The sequence below is a fragment of the Oncorhynchus clarkii genome, chromosome 1 (assembly GCF_045791955.1).
Source record: "Oncorhynchus clarkii lewisi isolate Uvic-CL-2024 chromosome 1, UVic_Ocla_1.0, whole genome shotgun sequence".
NCBI classification, from domain to species: domain Eukaryota; kingdom Metazoa; phylum Chordata; class Actinopteri; order Salmoniformes; family Salmonidae; genus Oncorhynchus; species Oncorhynchus clarkii.
Genome location: NC_092147.1, coordinates 24,356,398 through 24,377,409, shown reverse-complemented (window position 1 = coordinate 24,377,409; position 21,012 = coordinate 24,356,398). Strand labels below are relative to the sequence as shown.

General features: G+C 42.8%; 1 protein-coding gene across 1 annotated transcript in view; it reads left to right on the top strand.

Moving 5' to 3' along the window:
* Positions 1–21,012, top strand: part of LOC139415861 (voltage-gated potassium channel regulatory subunit KCNG4-like) — a 28,045-nt gene that overhangs the window by 3,953 nt on the left and 3,080 nt on the right. Inside the window, exon 2 of the mRNA XM_071163995.1 lies at positions 789–1,693. Within this exon, the coding sequence (XP_071020096.1) occupies positions 944–1,693 (750 nt within the window). The 5' untranslated portion in view covers positions 789–943. The remainder of the gene's footprint in view (positions 1–788; positions 1,694–21,012) is intronic.

Sequence of the window (21,012 nt, the reverse complement as noted above, 5' to 3'; positions counted from 1 at the left end):
AACGATGTATGGAATCAGTCTTTAGGATGTTTTTAACATAAAACATCAACAATGTTCCAACCAGAGAATTCCTTTGTCTGAAGAAAAGCACTGGAACGAGAGGTAACTCTGTCGGGAGCGCGCATCATGAGACCAAGGCACTTGATGACAAACCTCAGATGTCCCACTTCCTGGTTGGATTTTTCTCAGGTTTTCGCCTGCCATATGAGCTCTGTTATACTCACAGACATCATTCAAACAGTTTTAGAAACTTCCGATTGTTTTCTATCCAATACTAATAATAATATGCATATATTAGCATCTGGGACAGAGTAAGAGGCAGTTCACTCTGGGCACGCTATTCATCCAAAAGTGAAAATGCTGCCCCCTATCCCAAAAAGGCTAACTAACTGGTGAAGTAATTTAATGTTGAGCTAAATGTAAAATGTATACATATATATTTCAGAGGTTTAGAAAGGAACAGAAAGGAACAATATAAACCAGTACTTTGTTTTGGTTCGAACCGGTTCAGAACTTTATTTTGCTGGTCGGAACAGTGGGATGGAACAAAAAAAAGATTTGGAAAATAATTTTGGTTCCAGCCCCTCTTTGAAACAGACATGACCAGAGAGCGCCACAAATATCTCAAGCTTAATCCTCAGCTTCACTGATCCTCACATCTGCCTTGCAGAGTCTGTTGTCTGATGTGTCTGTCAGTCTCTGGACTAGAAATGTATGGCAGAGAAGGAAAAGGCTATACCACTGCAGTCTAACTGAGGTTTGATGTTCTTCTTCCCCTCTCCTATCAGTGTCTGCATGACGCCACCTGCCTGGGACCCCCTTGATCTTGCTGCAGAGCCTGAAGGGACACACCTGTCCCCCAGCCCCCCGATGCCCAACTCCCAGAGCAGCCACTGAGCTCCCAATGTGACCAGCCCAGCCGGCCACCCACCCGGATGCTGCCATGCCCATCATCAGCAACGCAAACCACGACTTCAGCAACCTCTCGGCCAGCGATGACAGCAGCCTCGACGCCATCTTCACCCAGATCCCAGAGACGGAGTCGGTCAAGGGGGTCTACTATCAGAGGGCCCAGTTCATTAGACGACCAGAGGACCTGCTGTCAGTTGACCACGGCCTGCTAGCGGTCATCAACGTGGGGGGCAACCAATACACCTTCCCCTGGAGCACACTGGAGCAGTTCCCCCTTACCCGGCTGGGACGGCTCTGTGGTCTCAGCAGCCCAGAGGAGATTGCCGGCGTGTGTGACGACTATGATGAGACGCGGCGGGAGTTCTTCTTTGACCGCAGCCCCTCGGCCTTCCGCGTCATCCTCAACTTCCTGGCGGCAGGGAAGCTGCGCATGCTGAGGGAGATGTGCGTGCTGTCGCTCCACGACGAGCTGCTCTACTGGGGCGTGGAGATGACCTACATGGAGCGCTGCTGTAAGAGGAAGATGTACACGCGCATCGAGGAAATGAATGAGCACGAGAGGCAGGAGGAGGAGCAGAGGCAGAGGCACGCCCTGCTGCGCCCCCCAGTTGAGGAGACTCGCTATCGCAAGTTCATGAACCAGCTGAGGGATATGGTGGAGAACCCCCAGTCTGGATTGCCAGGGAAGATCTTTGCCTGCCTGTCGGTGGTGATGGTGGCTGTGACCGTAATAAGCCTGTGCATCAGCACCATGCCGGACCTCAGGGAGGAGGAAGACAGAGTGAGTGAGGCCAACCCCTGCTACCCCCAGCCAATGATATATATATATACACTAGATTTCTGACAGGAAGCACTGATTTGAAGCCACCACACCTGCATATTGGCAGTCCCCCACCATTGTAAAAAATGCATACTTTTAAATCATATAATGAAAAAATATAAATGTTACGGTCCCCACTACAACAACAAAAAGACTTATATACATTTAATTTTGGCTTTGAAACATTTAATTGAAATACTGTAGAATTACATGAATTCCTGTGGAGGAATGCTTCTCCTGGGGAGTGCCAATATGGCCAACCGGTGGCTTCAAAGCCTCTCATTGGCCAATACATAGCATCAGCAATGGGTACATAGCATCAGGGTTTATATACTGTATATAACTTCCCCCAACACATAAACAATGACTACTGCAGTGCCATCGGACTGTAGCTTTATAAATATCCACCAAGATAACTCACATTTGTCACCCTTCCTGAGAGAGAGTGTGTGTGTGTGTGTGTGTGTGTGTGTGTGTGTGTGTGTGTGTGTGTGTGTGTGTGTGTGTGTGTGTGTGTGTGTGTGTGTGTGTGTGTGTGTGTGTCTGTGTCTGTGTGTGCATGCCTGCATGTGTGTGTCATTTTCCTAATGTTTGGTGATTAAGGAAGCTTAAAGCTACAGTGATTTATCCTCACAGCAGATATATTCTTAGCGACTGAGTGAGTGATCATGAACCACAATGATCAATATGCTGGCCACAGCACAAACAGGGCATAAACAAGCTCAGAAATTACTTCTCACTTTATTATCCTGCACCCAATGTCAGCGTGCATGCACGTGTGTGTGTCCGTGTGTGTGTATGTGTAGTTGTACTTGTGTGCATGCGTGTGTGCAGAATTTGTATACTTGTTGTTGTGTTTGTGTATGTTCTAACTGATTAACTTTCTGCACTTCTCAGTTGGGTGCATACAGTATAATACAGCTAAATTGGTCTTTCAGACACTGACCACCAAAAGTTGAATGCATGACACGCTCTCTTTCACACACACACATTAACATACGCTCTGTTGCCTCAGGTACATTGTCTGTGCCTGTGGAGGTGTTCCCTAACTTAGTGTGCTCTCCCATCTGTGTCTGCTCATAGCAGCAGGAAATATTGAAGGCAGCCCAGCCAGACCTCCCCGATGTCAGTAAACACTAGGGGAGAGAGGGAGAGTGCGCCAACTTTGTGTGTGTTTGTGTGCGTGTGTTTGCTCTCCCATCTGTGTCTGCTCATAGCAGCAGGGAATATATACAACCAGACCTTTCCAATGTCAGTAAACACTAGGGGATAATGAACAGGGCCCAACCAGACCTTTCCAATGTCAGTAAACACTAGGGGATAATGAACAGGGCCCAACCAGACCTTTCCAATGTCAGTACACATTGGGGGATAATGAACTGGGCCCAACCAGACCTTTCCAATGTCAGTAAACACTAGGGGATAATGAACAGGGCCCAACCAGACCTTTCCAATGTCAGTAAACACTAGGGGATAATGAACAGGGCCCAACCAGACCTTTCCAATGTCAGTAAACACTAGGGGATAATGAACAGGGCCCAACCAGACCTTTCCAATGTCAGTAAACACTAGGGGATAATGAACAGAGCCCAGCCAGACCTCCCTAATGTCAGTACACATTGGGGGATAATGAACTGGGCCCAACCAGACCTTTCCAATGTCAGTAAACCCCGGGGGATAATGAACTGGGCCCAACCAGACCTTTCCAATGTCAGTAACCACTGGGAGATAATGAACTGGGCCCAACCAGACTTCTCCAATGTCAGTAACCACTGGGAGATAATGAACTGGGCCCAACCAGACCTTTCCAATGTCAGTAAACACTAGGGGATAATGAACAGTGCCCAGCCAGACCTCCCTAATGTCAGTACACATTGGGGGATAATGAACTGGGCCCAACCAGACCTCCCCAATGTCAGTAACCACTGGGAGATAATGAACTGGGCCCAGCCAGACTTCCACAATGTCAGAGAACACACACAGCTAACAGCACCGCAACCACAGCGTTGCAGTGGGTGCACAGGGGCCCATTTCCATAGACACTGGAGCTCTATGGGAAAAACAATCACATTCTCACGGCAGGAATCACGCTCACAATCATATCATAGCAGTGGCCCCGGTATTGGAAAGAGAGAGGGAGAGTGTGTCAACTTTGTGTGTGTGTGTGTGTGTGTTGTTTTTTTGCCTGTGTGTGCTAACTTGTATGCGTGCGTGTGTGGTGTGTGTGTCCGTTCATGCCTGATGTACCTTATGTGTGAGTGTGGTTGTTTTTTTTGTTTGTCTATCTGGTAAAAGATCCACAGTCTCAGTTATATTTAAAATGGAGAGTGGCTAGAGAATGTGCAGCAAGCTGGGTCTTGGAGGAGCTGCAGGCCTGTCGTATTTCATTCACACAGTAAGGCTGTTAGTCACTGTTTCTAGCTGGCATGGTGGCATGGGTCACACTCCCCTATCTGCTCATTCATCTCTGCTCTGTGTGTATGTGAGCATGCTAGTGAGGGTAGTGTGTTAATCAGAGAGCGAGAGAGAGGTAGATTAAAGGAGAAAGAGAGAGAGATTCACCTTTCAGCAGGACAATAACCTTAAACACAAGGCCAAATATACACTGGAGTTGCTTACCAAGACGACACTGAATGTTTTTGAGTGGCCTGTGGTACTAACAGTTTAGAATTAAATTGGCTTGAAAATCTATGGCAAGTCTTGAAAATGACTATCTAGCAATGATCAACAACCAACTTGATGGAGCTTGAAGAATTTGAAGAAATACTTGAAGAGCTTGAAGAAATATTGTACAGTCCAGGTGTACACAGCTCTTAGAGACATAAAGATAAAGACTCACAGCTGTAAGCGGTGATTCTGACATGTATTGACTCAGGAGTGTGAATACTTATGTAAATTAGGTATTTCTGTATTTCATTTTCAATACTTTTGCAAAAATTTCTAAAACCATGTTTTAACTTTGTCATTATGGTGTAGTGTGTAGATGGGTGAGAAAAAAAATGTTTTAATCCATTTTGAATTCAGTTTGTAACAACAAGCTGTGGAATACTGTAAGTCAAGGGGTATGAATACTTTCTGAATGCACTGTATATGTACAGGAATATATGTATAGGAACTGCAGTATACTGTATGTGCAGGAGATATAAGTACAGAAGCTATATGTGCAGTAACTATAGTGCCTTCAGAAAGTATTCATACCCCTTTTTTATTCCACATTTTGTTGCGTTACAGCGTGAATTCAGAATGGATTAAATATGTTTTTCCCCCATCCATCTACATACAATACCCCATAATGACACCTCTGAGTCAACACTTTGTAGAAGCACCTTTGGCGGTGAGTCTTTTTTGGTAAGTCTCTAAGAACTTTGGACAACTGGATTGTATTTAAAAATATATACATCATTTTCACCTTTATTTAACCAGGTAGGCCAGTTGATAACAAGGTCTCATTTACAACTGCGACCTGGCCAAGATAAAGCAAAGCAGTGCGACAAAAACAACAACACTGAGTTACACATAGACAAATGTACAGTCAATAACACAATACAAAAGAAAAATAGAAAAATATATGTACAGTGTGTGCAAATGTAGAAGAGTAGGGAAGGTAGGCAATAAATAGGCCATAGAGGAGAAATATTTACAATTTAGCATTAATACTGGAGTGATACATGTGCAGATGATGATGTGCATGTAGAGATACTGGGGTGCAAAAGAGCAAGAGGGTAGGTAATAGTATGGGGATGAGGTAGTTGGGTGTGCTATTTACAGATAGGCTGTGGACGGGTGCAGTGATCGGTAAGCTGCTCTGACAGCTGATGCTTAAAGTTAGAGAGGGAGATATGAGACTCCAGCTTCAGAGATTTTTGCAATTCGTTCCAGTCATTGGCAGCAGAGAACTGGAAGGAAAGGTGGCCAAAGAAAGTGTTGGCTTTGGGGATGACCAGTGCAATATACCTGCTGGAGGGCATGCTATGGGTGGGTGTTGCTATGGTGACCAGTGAGCTGGTGAAAAGGTGGGGCTTTACCTAGCAAAGACTTATAGATGACCTGGAGCCAGTGGGTTTGGCGACGGATATGTAGAGAGCATACAGTTCGCAGTGGTGGGTAGTATATGGAGCTTTGGTGACAAAACGGATGGCACTGTGATGGACTGCATCCAGTTTGCTGAGTAGAGTGTTGGAGGCTATTTTGTAAATGACATCGCCAAAGTCAAGGATCGGTAGGATAGTCAGTTTTACAAGGTTATGTTTAGCAGCATGAGTGAAGGAGGCTTTGTTGCGAAATAGGAAGCCTATTCTAGGTTTAATTTTGAATTGGAGATGCTTAATGTGAGTCTGGAAGGAGAGTTTACAGCCTAACCAGACACCTAGGTATTTATAGTTGTCCACATATTCTAGGTAAGAGCCGTCTAGAGTAGTGATGCTAGTCTGGCGGGAGGGTGCGGACAGCAATCGATTGAAGAGCATGCACTTAGTTTTACTAGCATTTAAAAGCAGTTGGCCACGGAAGGAGTGTTGTATGGCGTTGAAGCTCGTTTGGAGGTTTGCTAGCACAGTGTCCAAAGAAGGGCCAGATGTATACAGAATGGTATCGTCTGCGTATAGGTGGATCATAGAATCACTAGCAGCAAGAGCGACATCACTGATACAGAGAAAAGAGTCGGCCCAAGAATTTAACCCTGTAGCACCCCCATAGAGACTTGATTTGACACACTGAACTCTATCTGAGAAGTAGTTGGTGAACCACGCGAGGCAGTCATTTGCGAAGCCAGTGCTATTGAGTCTGCCGATAAGAATGCGGTGCTTGACAGAGTCGAAAGCCTTGGCAAGGTCGATGAAGACAGCTGCACAGTACTGTCTTTTATCAATGCCAGTTATGATATTGTTTAGGACCTTGAGCGACGCTTAGGTGCACCCATGACCAGCTCGGTCGGAGACCAGATTGCATAGTGGAGAAGGTACGGTGGGATTCGAAATGGTCGGTGATCTGTTTATTAACTTGCTGCAGGGTGGAAAGATGTTGGGTGGAAAGATGTTGGCCGGGGTAGGGGTAGCCAGGAGGAAAGCATGGCAAATATGCTTATTGAAATGATCGATTATCGTAGATTTATCGGTCCTATCCTCAGTCCAGTGGGCAGCTGGGAGGAGGTGCTCTTATTCTCCATGGACTTTACAGTGTCCCAAAGTTTTTAGAATTAGTGCTATAGGAAACATATTTCTGTTTGGAAAGCTAGCCTTAGCTTTCTTAACTGACGGAGTATATTAGTTCCTGACTTCTCTGAAAAGTTTCAAATCGCAGGGGGCTATTCGATCCTAATGCAGAACGCCACATGATGTTTTTGTGCTGGTCAAGGGCAGTCAAGTCTGGGGAGGAACCAAGGGCTATATCTGTTCTTAAGACAATAATCACTAATCAAAACAACAATAGACAAGGCAAATTTACATTTTGGAGAGGCATGTGTAGCCATGTGATCATATGGTCCAGTGCGTAGCTAGGCGAGCTGGAGGCATGCAGATGGGTCTCAGAGGGATGTCGCAACGTGAGAGCCTGTTGAAACCCCCTCGGATGGTTATGTCGGCAGACCAGTCGTGATGGATCAGCGGGGATCCGTGTCGGCAGCAAAGTGTCCAGGCCAATTGGCAAAAGAGGTTTTGAAGCCCAGGAATTGTCTGATGGATCTCTTCGGCTAGCCGGCAGATGGGCCTAGCTCGAGGCTAGCTCATGGCTAACTGGATCTAGGTTCGGGACAAAAACCACCTCGGACGGTTATGTCGGCAGACCAGTTGGACTGGATCGGCGGGCCTTCGTGTCGGCAGCAAAGGGTCCAGGCCAATTGGCAAAAGAGGTAATTGAAGCCCAGGAATTGTCTGATGGATTTCTTCAGCTCGCAGGAAAATGGGCCTAGCTTGAGGCTAGCTCATGGCTAACTGGATCTAGGTTCGGGACAAAAACCACCTCGGACGGTTATGTCGGCAGACCAGTCGGACTGGATCGGCGGGCCTTCGTGTCGGCAGCAAAGGGTCCAGGCCAATTGGCAAAAGAGGTAATTGAAGCCCAGGAATTGTCTGATGGATTTCTTCAGCTCGCAGGAAAATGGGCCTAGCTTGAGGCTAGCTCCAGGCTAACTGGTTCTTGCTTTGGGACAGAGACGTTAGCCAGTAGTAGCCACTTGGATAGCAGCTAGCTAGCTGCGATGATCCGGAGTAAATGTTCAGAGCTTGCGGTAGGAATCCTGAGATGTGATAGAGAAAAGCAGTTCGATATGCTCTGGGTTGATATCGCGCTGTGCAGACTGGTAGGAATTGACCGGGCTGAGCCTGTCAGATGTCCGAGTTAATGATGATGACAGCTAGCAGGGACTAACTGACTACTAGCTAGTAGTTCTAACGTATAAAAAATAGCAGATCCGTACCACAACGGGTGATGCGGGTTGCAGAAGAGTATGTTCAATCCGTAGATGGAAATTGAGATTAAAAATATTAAAAAAATATACTAAATATATACGAAGAAAAAGCGATATATACACGGGACAAGACAATCAAAACAGACATCCCACTGCTACGCCGTCTTAGATTTTTTTCAGTATAGTAGTTGCCCCTTATTCTTTTAAAAAATCATTTAAGCTCTGTCAAGTTGATTTTCGATCATTGCTAAACAGCTATTTTCAAGACTCGCCATAGATTTTCAAGCAGATTTAAGTCAAAACTGTAACTAAGCCATTCAAGAGCATTCAATGTCACCTTGGTAAGCAACTCCAGTGTATATTTGGCCTTGTGTTTTAGGTTATTGTCTGTTGGAAAGCAGGCTGAACCAGGTTTTCCTCTAGGTTTTTTCCTGTGCTTATAGCTGTATTCCATTTATTTTTATCCTTAAACACTCCCAGTGTCTGCCGATGGCAAGCATACCCATAACATGATGCAGCCACCACCATGTTTGAAAATATGAAGACTGGTACTAAGTGATGTGTTGTGTTTGCCCCAAACATAAAGCTTTCTATTCAGTTGTAAATGAGAACTTGTTCTCAACTAGCCTACCTGGTTAAATAAAGGTGAAATAAAAAAATAAAAAGGACAAAGTTAATTTCGTTTGCCACATTTTTACAGTTTTACTTTACTGACTTATTGAAAACAGCATATGTGTAAATAAACATTTTTATTCTGTACAGGCTTCCTTCTTTTCACTCTTGTCATTTAGGTTAATATTGTGGAGTAACAACAATGTTGTTGATCCATCCTCAGTTTTCTCTTATCACAGCCATTATTCTCTGTAACTGTTTTAAAGTCACCATTTGCCATATTGCTTAAGGCCCTGATTCCATTTTTATACACCTTCCTCTTTTCTCTCTATGCGTATTCTGACCTTGAATTTAAGCTTGAGAATAGCATGCTGTGAAGGTGTGGCGGAGGTGTGTCTACAGATAAGCTCTATTCTGACCTAACGTCCCACCTGGCCAACATCCAGTGAAATTGCAGAGCGCCAAATTCAAAAACAGAAATACTCATTATAAAAATTCAGAAAACATACAAGTTTTATTCATCGGTTTAAAGATGAACTTCTTGTTAATCCAACAGCTATGTCAGATTTCAAAAAGGCTTTACGGCGAAAGCATACCATGCGATTATCTGAGAACAGCGCCCAGCAGACAAATCATTACAAACGGTAACCAGCCAAGTAGAGGAGTTACACAAGTCAGAAATAGTGATAAAATGAATCACTTACCTTTGATGATCTTCATATGGTTGCACTCACAAGACTCCCATTTACTCAATAAATGTTCATTTTGTTCTATAAAGTCCATGTTTATATCCAAAAACCTCAGTTTTGTTAGCGCGTTTTGTTCAGTAATCCACAGGCTCAAACGCAGTTACAACAGGCAGACGAAAAATCCAAATAGTAACCGTAAAGTTCGTAGAAACATGTCATTGATGTTGAAAATCAATCCTCAGGTTGTTTTTAGTCATAATAATGAATAATATTTCAACCGGACAATAACGTAGTCAATATAAAAGGTAAACAAGAAAGGCGCGCCTTCGGTCTCACGCATGAAAAAGCTCTGGGACACTGTAGTGTCCACTCATTCAGCGAGGTCTTACTCCCCCATTTTTCAGAATACAAGCCTGAAACAATTTATATAGACTGTTGACATCTAGTGGAAGCCATAGGAAATGCAATTTGAGTCCAAAGTCAATGGATACTGTAATGGCATTCAATAGAAAACTACAAACATGAAAAAATCCTACGTCCAGGAAGGATTTTTCTCAGGTTTTCGCCTGCCAAATCAGTTCTGCTATACTCACAGAGTTTTGGAAACTTTAGAGTGTTTTCTGTCCAAATCTACCAATTATATGCATATCCTAGATCTGGGCCTGAGTAACAGGCAGTTTACTTTGGGCACGCTTTTCATCCGGAAGTGAAAATAGTGCCCCCTACCCTAGTGAAGTTTTAACGAGTTAATTCCCTCATAACTTCCCCACCTTTACGTGCAAGGAAATCATGAATAAGGTTAAGCAAGTCTGCCGGTTCCAAGTGGAAAAAGCATTTTTCTTTTTCCCGATAGAAATAACAGCATTCTCCATCCATTAATAAATGGATGAGAGCTATTTATAAGAGCTAGGTAAATGAGTAATCCTTTGGGAGATTGGGATTGTAAATACACATAGCATTTGTTTTAGATTATTTTTTACTTATGATCCCTGGAGAAGAATGTGAAACGAGCCAAACTGAAAATATCATATCAACATGACATGTATTGCTGCCCTTTTCCATAGGGAAATAGGATACATATAGCTGTGCCATTATTCCGGATTTTAATTGTGTCCTCATCATTTGCGTGGATGAAATTTGGACACCGTAGCTATAGGCTTCTATAGGACTGAACCTGCCGAGGACTGAACCTGCCGAGGACTGAACCTGCCGAGGAATGAACCTGCCGAGTTGATGTATGCGCTTTAGAATGTTTTAATTATAGCCAATGCCAGGGCTTTTCTCTTTTTTGTTTTACAATTTGTATCATGTTAAATATTAGCCACTATCGGGAGCCTTCGTGAGTAATACCCACATACATTTAGAACTGTCACTTTAGTGTTGTTTTTCTTACATTTGTAGCTTACATTTAGCATCTTTCCATTCCATTCCGTTTACCTTTCTTTCCTCTGTCACGCCATGTAAGTTGTTCCTGAGGGTCGTTAGCATTAGTGGATCTTATTAGGCTAACATTGTGAAATAATTAGGGACACGTACCCTATTTGAATCGTTATAGAACTCAGACCACACTTAGCAGGTTAAATAAACCTGGAGCCTGGCGTGTGGTTCATGACAACTGGACTGTTGTTGTCATACAGTTCAAGGGTTAGTGGGAATTAGGGTAGATTTACAGGAATATTGAACACTTCCTTTCCACGTTCCAATATTGAATTAATCGAACTTGAAGATGACAACTTTCAGGATGAATCAAAAACCACTGTCAGTTTATATACACCATCGTCAAAAGTTTGGGGTCACTTAGAAATGTTTTTTGTTCGTTAAAATAACATCAAATTGATCAGAAATACTGTGTAGACATTGTTAATGTTGCAAATTTTTAGAATATCTACATAGACGTACAGAGGCCATTATCAGCAAACATCACTCCTGTGTTCCAATGTTGTGTTAGCTAATGACTTCCAGTCATTGCACTATCGCAATTTATCATTGCCGCTCAAAACGACCTCTAACTGCACATTTTTACTCCTGAACTTGTTTAGGCTTGCCATGTCAGAGGGGTTTAATACATATTGACTCAAGACATTTCAGCTTTTACAATTCTAAAAACAGAATTCCACTTTGACATTATGGGGTATTGTGTGTCAGTGACACACAATCTCAATTTAATAAATGTTTAATTCAGGCTGTAACACAACAAAATGTGAAAAAAGTCAAGGGGTGTGAATACTTTCTGAAGGCACTGTATATGTGTGGCCGATGTGAAATGGCTAGCTAGTTAGCGGTGGTGCGCGCTAATAGTGTTTCAGTCGGTGACGTCACTCGCTCTGAGACCTAGAAGTAGTTGTTCCCCTTGCTCTGCAAGGGCAGTGGCTTTTGCGGAGTGATGGGTAACGATGCTTTGAGGGTGGCTGTTGTCTGTGTGCAGAGGGTCCCTGGTTCGAGCCCAGGTAGGGGTGAGGAGAGGGACGGAAGCTATACTGTTACAGATATACAGGAACTATATGTTCAGGAACTATATGTACAGTAACTACATGTACATGAAGTATTTGCACAGTAACTATATGCGCAGTAACTACATGTACATTACCTATATGTACAGTAAATGGTTTGGAGGCATACAATTCAGAATAGCTTTTTGCTGTTAGTAAATCACTACAGTTTCTCTTAGAGAGTATGTTCCAACATATAATTTCATTTAGCTCTGTTGGCACCTCAGGCAATATAGTAAGACTAAGGAAGGCGAGCAATCCCTGATATAGTTATGAAATACAAATGCGTAGTGTATAAACTTAGCGAGAGTAAAGAGAGTAAGAGTGTGGCTGTGTAAACCACGAGCTAGGCCACAGCAGATAAATAAACAAGCTATACCCTAACAACACCCACAGGGCAAGAATTCTTTACCATACTCTGACCTCCACAACATAAATGTTGATTCACTCCCACACTGTCAGATTATGTTGGAATTGTTTTTGAATTATCATAACAAGCTATTTACATCTTCTTTCCTATGTCAGACAGCTATTGGCCTTTTCTCAAACACGTTGTTTATTCTGTCAGAAGATGGGGTTTTCAGACATTGCAGAGGAAAACATTTATTTTTGCAACACAGCGTGTGTACAGTACAATATTTCTCTCTGATTCATGTCTTCTAACTGTGCTGCCCTGCGGCGCCAAGAAAAGTGTTTCAAATATGCTCCTCGTTAAATTCAGAGACTCAGACTGGGGGAGTAATTGAATGGTGGTTTTATGTTCTTATTAGATTTTTTTGCAGTATATTTGAGTGGATTCTATGTGCTGTTTAATAGCCTCCCTCTCAGGGCAGCATTGCTCCCAGAGCATTAATCAGGAGGCCAGTGTAAACCAGACCTGCATCTCTCCCTTCCTGCAGAGCTGATGTTAAAGACTGTCTCTACTCAGAAACAGCCTACTATCACCTGCATTAGAGCACTCTCACAGTCACCATCTGATTAAGTAATAGACTTGAGTGTGAGAGACAGGGATGGTGTTATAACCAATTTATTAAGTGTTAGGAGCTATTTTCATGATCAGACAGGGTGCTGTTATAACCCATTTATTAAGTGTTTGGAGCTATTTTCATGATCAGACAGGGTGGGGTTATAACCCATTTATTAAGTGTTTGGAGCCATTTTCATGATCAGACAGGGTGGGGTTATAACCCATTTATTAAGTGTTTGGAGCTATTTTCATGATCAGACAGGGTGGTGTTATAAACTAATTTTTCATTCTCCGAACGTAGACATATTCACTGAAACAAACAGTATCATTAATCAACAGCCTCATTTCACATGTAACAACATCACTGAATTAAAGATTTTTTATGTTTTCTAAATTTGTATCGCTCTTTGTGCTTTCCTCTATATCAAATGGGATATAAACAAGTCTCCATCTTAACTTTCTGTGCCGGGCTGGGATGTGGAAGTCAAGCAGACTAGACTGGTGGATGGGGCTGCTGAGACAGGATAAAGTAAACATATCTGTGGCTGACCCAATATACCTCGCTTCTACAGAGGTGTTTATGAGTCTCTCTTATGAGTCGCACGCACGCACGCGCACGCAAGCAAGCACGCACACACACACACACACACACACACACACACACACACACACACACACACACACACACACACACACATACATACCAAGGCACTCAGGCCTGCTCAGTGTCTGCATGTCTGAGCTTAAGAGCTGAGATGGAGATGGAACTGGGGATTTAGCTCTCTATAGAGCTGTGAAGTGTCATAGAGGCGTGGAGGAAGTAGGTACTGTGGAGAGAGACAGAGCTGAAGTTGTGGGATGACTTATTTCTATAAGGAAGGACTATTATGGATATTACTGCCTATCTGGTCATACACTCAGTGTGTTAATGTGCTGTATGGTTGTCAAGTTGCGTTTAGATAACGCATAAAAGCAGTATGAGTTTACTTTAATCTGTTAATATACAGCACATCACATATTTCTGCAGACAAGCTGTCATACACAGATGGACACTACAGTAGAATTAATAGTGGATGTACTGTGGTTTGAAGGCTTCCCTGGTAATGTGGACGCCCAAGCCCGGCCCAGCCAGGTGTTGTTCCTCTGTGCTCCGTGAGACCTGTAGGGGAGACTGTGAGAGAGTTGTTCCCCATGTGTCTCCATCTCTCCCCCGGACCATAGTCAACAGCATTCAGGAAGCCCACTGCAATGCTGCTGTCCCCAGCTAACCAGAGCAGCACATCAGAATCCCATTCTGCCGGGAGCTAGACCGCAACCAAGTGCCTCATCTCTCTGCGATCAGGGCGCCCCAATGCCCCAGTGGGGACAGAGAGTATGCACGAGTATGTGTAAGTGTGTGTCTGTGTGCGTGTGCGTGTGTTGAAGAAAAAAATCTATGTGCCTGTTGAACCTATGAGTGTTTGTTTTTTGTGTTAAAAGACATAACTCCCTTCTTGAAATGTGTTTCTATTTAAGGTACATAAAAAAAGAGAACAGATGGTTCAGTCAGATAAGGCGCCTGCTACTGCTGTTGCTACTGCTGTTGCTACTCCTGTTGCTACTGCTGTTGCTACTGCTGCATGCCATGGCATTAATAAAGAGTTATGATGTGTGACGGGACCACATGCTTTCCATATCACCTCATCTTTATCCATCCACTCATCCCACTTCTCACCCTGAGCGCACCATTTTTCTCCTCCATTAAGACACAAAGGGCTGTTAGTGGGAAAGCTGTTCTCTCCTGTGGGAGCCAGCCTGCCCAACCAGATATATTGAGATAAATGCCTGTTAGGCTGGGTTACTATAAGCTCCGCTCCAGGTTAACACCACCCATATGTAGCTGGCACCTCAAAGTCTACACTACAGTGTCAGGAAAGTAGAGGCATTAGTGTGTTTGTCTGCCTCATCTAGTGTACCCTGCGTCAAGACTGGATTATAAAGATTAAAGATTTGTGTGTGTGTGTGTGTGTGTGTGTGTGTGTGTGTGTGTGTGTGTGTGTGTGTGTGTGTGTGTGTGTGTGTGTGTGTGTGTGTGTGTGTGTGTGTGTGCGTGCGTGCGTGCGTGCGTGCGTGCGTGCGTGCGTGCGTGCGTGCGTGCGTGTGTGCGTGTGTGTGTCCCAGTGTGTGAGTTATGTTTGAATCTGAGTCTAAGCACAAGTGAGTTAGTGGTCATGTAACAGTTTGGCGGCTGGCTGTAGTTTTCCCTGGGTGTTATGCTACCCCAGGAAGTGAACAGACGAGTGGGGACATGATGAGACATTTGGGCATCCAAACCCCCGCTCCCCTTTGTGCTTCAGACCTTGAAAAGTGAGCACAAGGTCACAGTGAAATATGTGTCCATTGGTGCACAGTATGATGAAGGTCCTGTTGAAGGTAAACATGATGGATGAACTGAATATAGTTTTGAGCTGAATCTTTCTGGTTTTCTCCCTCTCCTCTCAAAAACATGTCCTTTGCTGTAACAGAGGCAGCTGAAGAGTGGGGTAGTTATAGAGATGATCCAGCATGATGATGAGCCTGGCAGCTCACTGCTGATATTAATTTTTTTTTATTTTACCTTTATTTAACTAGGCAAGTCACTTATTTTTAATGACAGCCTAGGAACAGTGGGTTAACTGCCTGTTCAGGGGCAGAACGACAGATTTGTACCATGTCAGCTCGGGGGTTTGAACTTGCAACCTTAACCCTAACCCTAACCCTGCCGCCCCCTATGAGAAGGAATATAAAGAGAGACAGGGAGAAAGAATGAGAGAAAGATATAGTTAGGCGGGAAAGGAAGAGGCAAAGTTGCAGAGGCAGAAAGATGGAGGCTAGTGATGAAAGACAGTAGAGGCAAAAGCCAAGTTTATAGACCTTCTTCTAAGACAGAGCAGCAGCCCCTGGTTTGTGATCTATCCTCTGTGCTGCTGGCCCTTTTTACTGGCTTCACTTATTTATATTGCAGTCTAACTTCAATAAGAGGAGCTTCCTCTTGTTCCTCAGTGTCTCTCTGCATAGAAACGCACACAGAAATAAATGCATGAACGCACCCGCACACACACACTCGCCCAAACACACACAGCTCTTTGACAATCTATCCACATAATGAACTCACATTCACATACTGTAGGTGTAACAGTATTGCTTCTGTCCCTCTCCTCGCCCCTACCTGGGCTCGAACCAGGGACCCTCTGCACACATCAACAGCTGATACCCATGAAGCATCATTACCCATCGCGCCACAAAAGCCACGGCCCTTGCAGGGCAAGGGGAACAACTACTTCAAGGTCTCAGAGCGTGTGACATCACTGATTGAAACGCTGTTAGCGCGCACCCCGTAAACACATACAGTTATAACAGCAAACTAAACAACATTTTGCTCCTGCCCTATATACTGTACATAAACTTGGAATCACTGGTCACTATAATAATGGAACAATAGCCACTTGAATAATGTTTATATAATGTGTACATACTGGTTTACTCATCTAATATGTATATAGTGTATTCTATTCTACTGTATTTTAGTCAATGCCACTCCGACATTACTCAATCTAATATTTATATATTTCTTAGTTCCATTATTTTACTTTTAGATTAGTGTGTATTGTTGTGAACTGCTAGATACTAATGCACTATTTGAGCTAGGAACACAAGCATTTCGCTACACCCAGAATAACATCTGATAAATATGTGTGTGACCAATTCAATTTCATTTGATTTGATGGTAAGGGAGTTCATCTGGATCCATATCCTTGTTAGAGCTGCAGCACGTCTGAAGTACCTGAAGACAAGTGACAGCGCGAGAGGGACAAAACCATACAGTAAATCTGCTACATGGGCAATCACAAGATCAATACCACAAAAGGAGTTTTCACTCTTACAGTCGTCCTTAAGCTTCTCTTTTTCAGGGTAATGAGTCTGTGGGAGTCTTGACTGTGAAAAGAACACCTGACTGTTTTTAGAGCTCTATTGTTATTGCCTCTTATGTGAAGAGTTGGTCTTTCACAGAGAAATGTGCATAGTTTCACACTGCTATACACACTAATCTCAGCACCTAGAACTGAATCAGCTAAGGCATGTACAAGAGACTATAAACACTAGGGGTTTTATTCAATCTGAACTTCAGCGATACAGATTGAATATAGCCCTAAAGCAGTGCCTTCAGAAAGTATTCTCACCCCTTGACTTTTTCAACATTGTTGTGTTACAAAGTCAATTAAAATGTATTTGATTTTTAAAAAAATTGTCTACGATCTACCGGTACACAAAATGTCAAAGTGGAAGATCAATTCTACAATTAAATGGAAAACTAATGGAAAGTAAAACACTAATATATCTTAATAAGATAAGTATTGAACCTCCTGAGTCAATACTGTACATTTTAGAATCACCTTTGGCAGTGATTACAGCTGTGAGTCTTTCTGAGTAAGTCTCTAAAAGCTGTGCACACCTGGATTGTACGATATTTGCACATTATTCTTTAAAACATTATTCCATCTCTGTCAAGTTAGTTGATTGATCATTGCTAGACAGCCATTTTCAAGTCTTGCCATAGATGTTCAAGCTGTAACTAGGCCACCCAGGAACAATCAATGTCATCTTAGTAAGCAACTCCAGTGTATATTTGTCCTTGTGTTTTAGGTTATTTTCCTGCTGAAAGGTGAATTTGTCTTCCAGTGTCTGTTGGAAGTTTTCCTCTAGGATTTTGCCTATGCTTGGCTATTCCGTTTCTTTTTATCCTGACTAGGGCAAGGACCATGCTTGAAAATATGTGGTACTCAGTGATGTGTACTCAGTGATGCCCCAAACATAACGCTTTGTATTCAGGACAAAAAGTTATTTTTTTGCAATTTTTTTTTGCAGTATTAATTTAGTGCCTTTTTGCAAGCAGGATGCATATTTTGGAATATTTTGTTAGTATTGTGGAGTAACTACAATGTTGTTGATCCATCGTCAGTTATCTCCTATCACAGACATGAAACTCTGTAACTGTTTTAAAATCACAATTGGGTTCATGGTGAAATCCCTGAGGGGTTTCCTTTCTCTCCGGCAACTGAGTTAGAAGGGGTGCCTGTATCTTTGTAGTGACTGGGTGTATTGATACATTTTTTTTATTTGATTTAACTTTTATTTAGGTCAGTTGAAAACATATAATTATTTACAATGACAGCCTACATGATCCAAAGTGTAATTAATAACACTAATAACTGCGACATGCTCAAAGGGATATTCAATGTCTGCTTTTGCGAACCACTTGCCTACTTTGTAAACCATTCTTTGCAAACCCCTCAGTCCATGTAACTTATTTTCTGACTGGTTAAGCACATTTTTACTCCTGAACTCATTTAGGCTTGCCATAACAAATGGGTTGAATACTTATTGACCCAAGACATTTCATCTTGGAATTTTTTATTAATTTGTAAACATTTCTAAAAATATAATTCCACTTTTCCATTATTGGGTATTGTGTGTAAATCAGTGATACAATCTCAATTTAATCCATTTAAAATAAATTCTGTAATACAGCAACATTTTTGAAAAGGTCAAGCCGTAGACTCTATAGCCATGTAAACAAAGGATTTAATTCATCATCTTTCTTTTGCTTAACGGGAAACCTCAGGATTTGGCAATGAAGACCTGTATCCACTTCCTCAGAGTTAACTCGTGGATAACATTTGAATGTCTCTGCGTGCAGTTTGAAGCTAACTAGCTTTAGCGCAATTGCTAGCTAGCTTTAGCGCAATGACTGGATGTCTATGGTAACTGCTAGCATGCTAGTTGATTCCATAGACTTCTAGTCATTGCACTAACACAATTTATCATTGGCACTCAAAACGACCTCTAACTTCCTTCATACTTGATGCAGAGACATACAAATTGTATCCATGAGTTCATCTGACTTTGGGGAAGTAGATAAAGGGCTTCATGACCAATATCCCGAAGTATCCCTTCATTAATGGCTTAAAAACATGCATTGTACATGGTCAGAATTCTCTCCCTCTCTCTTACTGTCAGATGTTTCAAAAGTGGTTTTCCTGAATGGCAGCTGATTTGAATTATTCAGCTTAATAATTGTTTAGGTTTTGAACCAAAGCCTTGCAAAAGAGTAGACAAATTTCACTCTAGTAATTGGGGTGCCATTGAGTGATAACTCCACTGCTATTCTGGTAGAAGCATCTCTGAGAATGTTGCTAACCCTTTCTAAAGGGTAGGTAGCTGTTGTACATGGCAGGCATGTTATTCAGTTGCAGCTGTTGGTTGTAAAGTATGTTACTCTCATTTACTATTTTCAATTATTCTATTCCGTCACTATACTTGTCACATTCCGACTTTGGAATTTTTCAATACTGATCATGATGATGTGTTTTCCAGTCAGAGGCACTTTGGCAGCAGCCGGGTTGAATTGACTGCTGCTGTTGAAATGAAACGTCATTAACATTTGGTACAGAACGAGTCAGTAAGATAAGGTCAGAGGGAGTGCATTAGCTGTGAGAAATTAACCATTATGCAGATGAGTGGGAGAGTGGCACTCTGCCTTAATGTTCTCAATGTCCCAGAGTGTAAGGCAGATTTACCTCTCAGCTCAGGTCAGCTCTCTAAATGGATAGAGGTAGAGGTCATCAGATCCTTAAAAAGTTCTACAGCTGCACCATTGAGAGCATCTTGACTGGCTGCATCACTGCTTGGTATGGCAACTGCTTGGCATCCAACCGCAAGGTGCTACAGAGGGTAATATATACGGCCCGGTACATCACTGGGGCCGAGCTACTGTACCTGCCACCCAGGACTTCTATACCAGTGGGTCAGAGGAAGGCCCTAGAAATTGTCAAAGACTCCAGCCACCCAGATCATGGACTGTTCTCTTTTCTACCGCATGGCAAGTGGTACCGATGCACCATGTCTGGTACAAAAAGTACCCCCCAAGCCATAAGACTGCTAAATAGTTCATCAAATAGCTACAGAGACTATCTGCATTGACCCCCCTTTGCACTAACTCTTTTGAATCATCACAAACGCTGTTGCCTCACTTTACCCCTACCTATACCTTATCATTTTACCCCTACCTATATGTACATATCTACCTCAATTACCTCATACCCCTGCAAATCGACTTGCTACTGGTACCCTGTGTACTGTATATAGCCAAGTTATCATTACTCATTGTGTATTTATTCTTACTTATGCTTACTTATGGAAGAGACCATAAGTAAGCATTTCACTGTTAGTCTTCACCTGTTGTTAGCTAAACGTGACAAACAAAATGTGATTTGATTTGACATTATAAGGTAGACAAGTCCCAGAAGGTTAAGAAATGAGCAATAGATGGACTGAATAATGGAAAGGAAAAGTTAAGGTTAAAGTTCCATTAGTGAAGAAATATTCCCAGATCCCTGTACTAGAGGAAATATTCCCAGATCCCTGTAGTGAAGGAAATATTCCCAGATCCCTGTACTAGAGGAAATATTCCCAGATCCCTGTAGTGAAGGAAATATTCACAGATCCCTGTACTAGAGGAAATATTCCCAGATCGCTGTACTGAAGGAAAGATTCCCAGATCTCTGTAGTATAGAAAATATTCCCAGATCGCTGTACTAGAGGAAATATTCCCAGATCACTGTAGTGTAGAAAATATTCCCAGATCCCTGTAGTGTAGAAAATATTCCCAGATCCCTGTAGTGTAGGAAATATTCCCAGATCCCTGTAGTGTAGGAAATATTCCCAGATCCCTGTAGTGTAGAAAATATTCCCAGATCCCTGTAGTGTAGGAAATATTCCCAGATCTCTGTAGTGTAGGAAATATTCCCAGATCTCTGTAGTGGGGGAAATATTCCCAGATCTCTGTAGTGCAGGAAAGATTCCCAGATCCCTGTAGTGTATGAAATATTTGCCAGATCTCTGTAGTGGAGGAAAGGTAAAGTCCTACAGAGAGAAGGACAAATCTCCCCTCCAGTGGCCAGATGCATGATAGCCTGTGAGAGCTGGAGGGACAGTGACTAACCTCTCAACACAGAGGTCAATAACCCTACAGCAGGCCATAGGTTAGAGCAGCCCTGACTCTACCACCACTGCCCTGAAAAGGAAGGCAGGAGACACACACA